The 6,431-nt window shown below is 47.1% G+C and overlaps 2 protein-coding genes across 2 annotated transcripts; both read right to left on the bottom strand.

The window, feature by feature from the left end:
• Positions 1 to 703: 703 nt before the first annotated feature.
• LOC134353900 (histone H3) lies at positions 704 to 2,090 on the bottom strand. Its single transcript, XM_063062418.1, has one exon. The coding sequence runs from the start codon at positions 1,951 to 1,953 to the stop codon at positions 1,543 to 1,545; it is 411 nt and encodes a 136-aa protein (XP_062918488.1). The 5' UTR covers positions 1,954 to 2,090; the 3' UTR covers positions 704 to 1,542.
• A 562-nt stretch (positions 2,091 to 2,652) lies between these two features.
• Positions 2,653 to 4,019, bottom strand: LOC134353897 (histone H1-like). The gene has a single exon (XM_063062414.1). The coding sequence runs from the start codon at positions 3,985 to 3,987 to the stop codon at positions 3,364 to 3,366; it is 624 nt and encodes a 207-aa protein (XP_062918484.1). The 5' UTR covers positions 3,988 to 4,019; the 3' UTR covers positions 2,653 to 3,363.
• Between the last annotated feature and the right edge of the window lie 2,412 nt (positions 4,020 to 6,431).

Below are 6,431 nucleotides of genomic sequence, written 5' to 3'. Positions count from 1 at the left end.
GGCAGGGATGATGGCTGAGCCACAATGACTGAATTTCTACAATAGCAAAGGCGCGGTCACCCATGAATTTAAATTTAGATCACGGGACAGCCAGGAGCCCCAAGTCAGCCAACCTGAGGGACCTGGAAGTAGAATAAGGGGTTAGAAGGTCTGCGATATAGGAGGGGGCCAGCCCAATTAGGGCTTTAAAAACAAACAGGAGAAATTTAAGATCAATTCTAATCCGTACTGGTAGCCAGTGGAGAGAGGCCAGGATAAAAGTAATACTCTCCCTCTTCCGTGCACCTGTCAGGAGCCCGGCTGCGGCATTCTGGACCAGTTGCAGGCGGGACAGGGGCGACTGACTAATCCCAGTATACAGGGAGTTGGAGTAGTCCAAGCGGAAGGATATAAGGGCGTGGATGACTTTCTCGAGATCTTTGAAAGAGAGAAACGACTTGATTTTGGCAATAGTACGAGGCAGGAAGAAAACTGGCTTTTACTACTGTATTAACTTGCTTGTCATCAGATAACAGAATGTTATCTGATGACTGACCTTCAATATGGGACGCGTACGTCTGCAGGTTTATCCGGAGCGCAGGGTTTCTGTTCGGTTGTGGAGATGGAAGATGAGAGGCCGCCCTCTGTCCTGTCCATCCCTCTGACTGACTCCACCACTTCCCGTCACTCTGACTCTACCTCCCAATCTCTCACTGTGCGCTTCTCTTTGAAATGTTAACTCTTTATTGCGCGATTAAAGTTCAAATAAACGGGTGGATTAGGTTTTTGGGTAATTATTGACGATTATACCACTGGATTGAAACCGCTCCGAACATAGATTGGACGGTATCGGATCAGGAATATACCGGTGTTACATGAAGGGTCCGGAGATGAAATTCCCATTCAGTTCTGACGAGCGCAGTAAGACAGAGAGCTGCCTTAATCACCAATGAACAGAGAGCAGGAAAAAAAAGCGCCGAAAGGAACTGTCAGGTCCCCGGATGGCCGGAAAATGTTAAAATGCCGCCGAAAATTATTTCTTGATCTGTAGTCTGCAAAAGTACACATTTACTCATTACTTCGATCAAGATTTATTTTACAGTAAACAGCCCGATCGTTATATAATTCACAAGTTCGAATGTTTCTGGTTATCGAGCGGTCGGGGACGGCCTGTGTATAAAGGTTATGAACTTGTCGCTCTTATCAAACTGCGAACTTGCAAGGTGGAAAAAAATTGGAATTCCAGCATCTGCAGACTGTTGGTATTCCCCTGAACATATCATGGACTCGACCAGAAATGGGACTGGTCACTAAGAACTGCATTTATTAAAGGACATCTCCAAAACAGTAACAACCGCAAATAGCTGGAAACTTGCCCACAATAACCAACTGGGATTTGTGAGAAGCTGTAATGTCTTATTGAACAAAACTCCCACAGGGAAAGGACAGAAGGGAATGGCGTGATTAACAAAAGGGTAGTGAACAGGAATTGACAGCCCTTTTCTCTGCCGGATTAGTGGCTCTGAAAAGAGCCTTTTGTTGTGCTTGGTGCCGAGGTCGGGTTTAGGCGCGCTCGCCGCGGATACGCCGGGCCAGCTGGATGTCTTTGGGCATGATGGTGACTCGCTTGGCGTGGATGGCGCACAGGTTGGTGTCCTCAAAGAGCCCCACCAGGTAAGCTTCGCTGGCCTCCTGCAGGGCCATGACGGCCGAGCTCTGGAAGCGCAGATCGGTTTTGAAGTCCTGAGCGATTTCGCGCACCAGGCGCTGGAAGGGCAGTTTGCGGATGAGCAACTCGGTGGATTTCTGGTAGCGCCGGATCTCCCTCAGAGCCACGGTGCCGGGCCGGTAGCGATGGGGCTTCTTCACTCCGCCTGTTGCCGGAGCGCTCTTGCGCGCCGCTTTGGTCGCCAGTTGTTTGCGGGGAGCTTTGCCACCGGTCGATTTACGCGCTGTTTGCTTGGTCCGAGCCATTCTCCTTCAGCAGTGCGATTACAGCCTGAAATATCAGGATTGAAGTGTCAGAGCAGACGCTGGGTCTGGCTTTTAAAGAGTTGATGAAGGGCCGCCCCGCTCCCCTTCTGATTGGTTGGAATGGAGATGTCCATCATAGGGTCTCAGCAGTTCGATTGGATGCCTTTGCTTAATTAGTTTGAAGCTGGCCGACGGTGGGGGTGGGGATTATTACCTGTTACCAAATATGGAAACTGGTGACTGAGGGTCAGAATTCAACCAATCTGACAGCAGATTGGAGCCCCGGTCAATTTCAAATCGCCCGCCAATTTCTAGAGCAACTGTGACTAGTTTTTTACAATTAATGCAATGGTGAATTATCAAATTCCATCTCGATGTAATTTATCGTTTTTAATTCCCTCATTTTTCAATTCTGCCGGAAACGGGTCAGGCAGAAAGGATTGGGATTGATTTTATTTACTGCATTTACTAAATTGTTTTGTGGAGAAACAAAGCCGCAAAAAATACAGGAATCTACACTGAACTGATATGTCTATAAAAACATCAATTACAAACAAATAATAAATCCTTTCTCCTCCCGCTCCAAGTCGCTGCTCAAAGATAAACCGATTATCACTGTCTCTTTTTATACACAGCGCCCTGACTTGCCCGAGAGGGACAGTGTCGGAGTAATGGAGCAGAGTCCCCTCATCTTCCAGCTCCGTCCCTATTTTACTCCAGCCGCTAATTTCCAACGTTTAATCTGAACGTAGAATTAAAATACAGCGCTCCGCACAATCCTTCAGAAGCGCGAGTTCTTTATCGAGTCAGAATCAGGTTCACTATCACCGGCATATATCGTGAAATTTATTAATTTAGCGGCAGCAGTACAATGCAATACATAATATAGGAAAAAGTAAATAAGTAATCCATTACAGTAAGTCTATATATGTGCATATTAAATAGTTAAATTACAAATAGTGCAAAAAATCATAGCATGTTAGCTGGTAATTTCTCTATTATGTTTCATCCCTCTCCTCAGATAGTTTAGCAGTTTAGTCACCTTAACCCTGAATTGAAACTTCCATGTTGGGCTTTGAGCTGTGAGACCGGGATTCTCCGCCAGTGTTACCATCTCCCGGCGTCAAATGAGAAAGAAACGACCTTTGAACGGAGACTGAAGCGGAACACATCCGTGTCCGATTGAGTCTCGGTCCGAATATCCGATACTGTATTTTATTTCAGATACTAGGGAAGGGACGGTATCGCCGAATGTCAACGGGGCACCGGGGTTCCCGGGTTTTCGGGAAACAGTTCGTACTGACATCTAAACCGAACAGGATCTGGAGTCGCGCGATTCTGGATCAGCTCTTATCTGGGAAATGTGGGGTGGCTCTTAAAAGAGCCTTTGGTTTCGGGTCTTTACTGTATTTACTTTTTGGCCGCTGTCTTCTTGGCTTTCACAGATTTTGCCTTCGGCTTGGGTTTTGCCGACTTCTTGGCCACCTTGGGGGCTGCGACTTTCTTCGGACTCTTGGGTTTCTGCGCGGTCTTCTTGGTCGCTGTTTTCTTAGCTGCCGCTTTTTTAACCGCAGTTTTCTTAACCCCTTTGCTCTTGGCGGGAGACTTCTTGGCACCTGTTTTCCTGGCCACAGATTTCTTGGTCACTGCCTTCTTGGTCTTAGGTGCCTTGGCCGCTGGTTTCTTCGCTTTTTTCACGACTTTCCCGGTATGTTCTTTTTTAGCGGCTCTCAAGGAGCCGGAGGCACCTGCGCCCTTAGTGTGAACCAGGGTGCCTTTATCCAATTTTCTTTTAATGGTCAGCCTGATCTGACCTTTCAGCTTTTGTACATCGACGCCGCTGCTGGCCAAATTCTTCTTTATCGCGGCTACGGACACCCCTCGCTGACTGCGGCAATCGGCCACAATCTTGTCGATTAGATCGCCCAGTTTGGGACCAGTTGACTTGGTCCGGACGGCCGCCTTCTTCTTCTTGGCAGCCTTGGTTGCAGAGGCGGGTGCCGCTGGTGGAGCCACTTCTGCGGTCTCGGTCATGGTCGGAACCTCTGCACAAATTCTCTCGAACTCTGAAGTGTGTGAGAAATGAAGCGAGAGGCGGCGGTGCTGAGCAATTTAAAGGCAGCGAGCGGACGGGGCGGAGACATCCTGCAGTCAGCTCCCGGCCGCTCCGTCTCTCTGTGTTTCTCTCTCCCGAAAAACTCTCCGATTCCGATTAAAATAGGACATCCCCAAGACCCAGACCGCTCTCTGTCTGTGCCCGAGGCCGGATTCTCTGCTGTAAAGAAAGTTTGGTCCGAATTAAACACAGCAGGTTCTATATCAACCCGTTTCACTGCTGCACTGACCTCATTCTTCCCCGGGATCGGGACATTTTCTCTGTTTCCCGATTGAAATATTGAAATCAACTAAAAAATCGCGGTTAATTCCCACTTCAGGACTGAGCTGGGGAGCTGTGCTATCCCGGAGGAGGGAAATTGTTTTATTTTCTCTAGGTGGGGATGAAAAATCCAGCGATGTGACCGGACTCACAAACACAGTGATACCAGTCTAAGCCGTCAGGCCTCTTAGCACACTCTCCCTGACACACCGTTCAGATCTGTACATTCACAGCACCAACTGTTGGCCCGGTGCACCGTTCCCAGCGCAGGTTTTCCTCTCCGCTCGACCTGCTCTCCGGATTATCGGGTGTTATTTGTAGATTCCCAGATCAGTAACACCCCGAGGCCGGCGCTCCTCACCACCCTGATCCCTTGGTTTGGGTTGGATTCATCTCCTCTTTACGTGGGCTACATTTTCATTTCAAAAGGAGACGAAGACCCTTTGCAGTGATCAGCAATATTCTGTATAATTGACCTGCCTACTTTTTTCTTCAATTTCTCGGTTAATCTCACAAATCTGTTCTAGTTCCTTGAAGAGGTAACCCAGAGATTTGATGAGGGTATCATAGCCACATCGTATTATATCATTCAGAAGAAAAGCATCAATGAAACATAAATTAGACAAAGACCCCATGGAACTGCTGTCTGGAAGGTTAGATGACACGGGAATCCAGGGAGAAGTAGAAGTGGATAGATACTCGGCTTGATGTTAGGAGACGGGGGTGATGGTCGAAGGTTGTTTACGGGACAGGAGATCAGTGAGTAGTGACGTGTCACAGTGATCGGTGCTGGGCCCATTGCTTTTCATCATTCGTATAAAGGATTTGGATGAGAGTGTATAAGACATGGGTAGTCGGTTTGAAGACTAAACTAGGCGGTAGAGTCATAGAGCAGCAAAGCGCAGATACAATGTCGACATAACGTCGCAACTCCCGGATTAAATGCCCCGATTGACTGATGCTAAACACGTCTTTCACGGCCCGGTATGCCAATGACGCCACTTACAATGAGCAATGCTCTTGTACTCCTCAATCCCTCTTTCCCGTGACACTCCCGAGTTCCCCACCATTCCATGTATAAGCCCTGCCTTGGTTTGACTTTCCAAAATACATCATCTGAATTGTAATCCGTTTGTCAATTCTCAATTACGCTTCAGTAACTGAGCAAGAGCTCCCTGTAATCATCTTCACTATCAAAAATACCTCCTTATTTTGTGTCTTCCACAAATCTTGTGTTTTTGTAATATGACATGTATATTAAAAAAAGAGAATAACAAAGGTGCCAACACTGACACCCGTGGTACATCACAAGTCCCCAGCCTCGATTCCTCACACACACAAAGCTATGCCAACTACTCCCAATCAGACCCCATCTGTCCAAATACTGGTAGATTCTGTCCTTCACAATCCCCTCCAGTAACTTCCCCACTCCTGATGTCAGTCTGAGTGGCCTGTCGTTCCCTGGCTTATCCTTGCTGCACTTTTTAAACAATTGAATGACAATAGCACATTCTAGTCTTCAGCAACTTCAGCAGTGGCTAATGATGAAGCAAGTGTCTGCACAAGGGCTCCATAATTTCCTCTCTATCCTCCCACAAAGTCCAAGGAAGCCTGTCAGGCCCTGGGCTTTTACCCATCTTAATGTGCTTAAGGCTGTAAATACCTCTTCCTTGGTAATATGAATGTTCTACAAAAGCGCCACTTGTTTCTTTTATCTCTTGAGCTATAATTTTCTCCTTGATAAACATTGAGGAGAAATATTCATTACAAATCCCACCCACCTCCTGCAGCTGATGATCTTGACAGCAGTGCTGATCCCTAAGGAAACCTAATCTCTCCCTAGCCACCCCTGTAGTTGAAGAACCTCTTGGGAGATTCCTTAACCTTACCTGCCAGGTCCACCTCAAACCTTCTCTTTGCCCCTGGTTTCCCTCCTTCATCTTCTAATAGTTACCAAATGATGCTAACCTCCTAAATGAAATGTATATTTCCTTTTTGTCTTGACCTTAACTTCATTCCCTCTCATTAGCCAAGGATGCCAAAACTTGCCAGGTTTCCTTTCACCCAAACATTCTGTTCTTGGACAATAAACACTTCCCAC

Source organism: Mobula hypostoma, chromosome 11, assembly GCF_963921235.1.
Source record: "Mobula hypostoma chromosome 11, sMobHyp1.1, whole genome shotgun sequence".
Taxonomy (NCBI): Eukaryota; Metazoa; Chordata; class Chondrichthyes; order Myliobatiformes; family Myliobatidae; genus Mobula; species Mobula hypostoma.
Note: the sequence above shows the minus strand (reverse complement) of the source record. Positions and strands in the feature narration are given on the sequence as shown.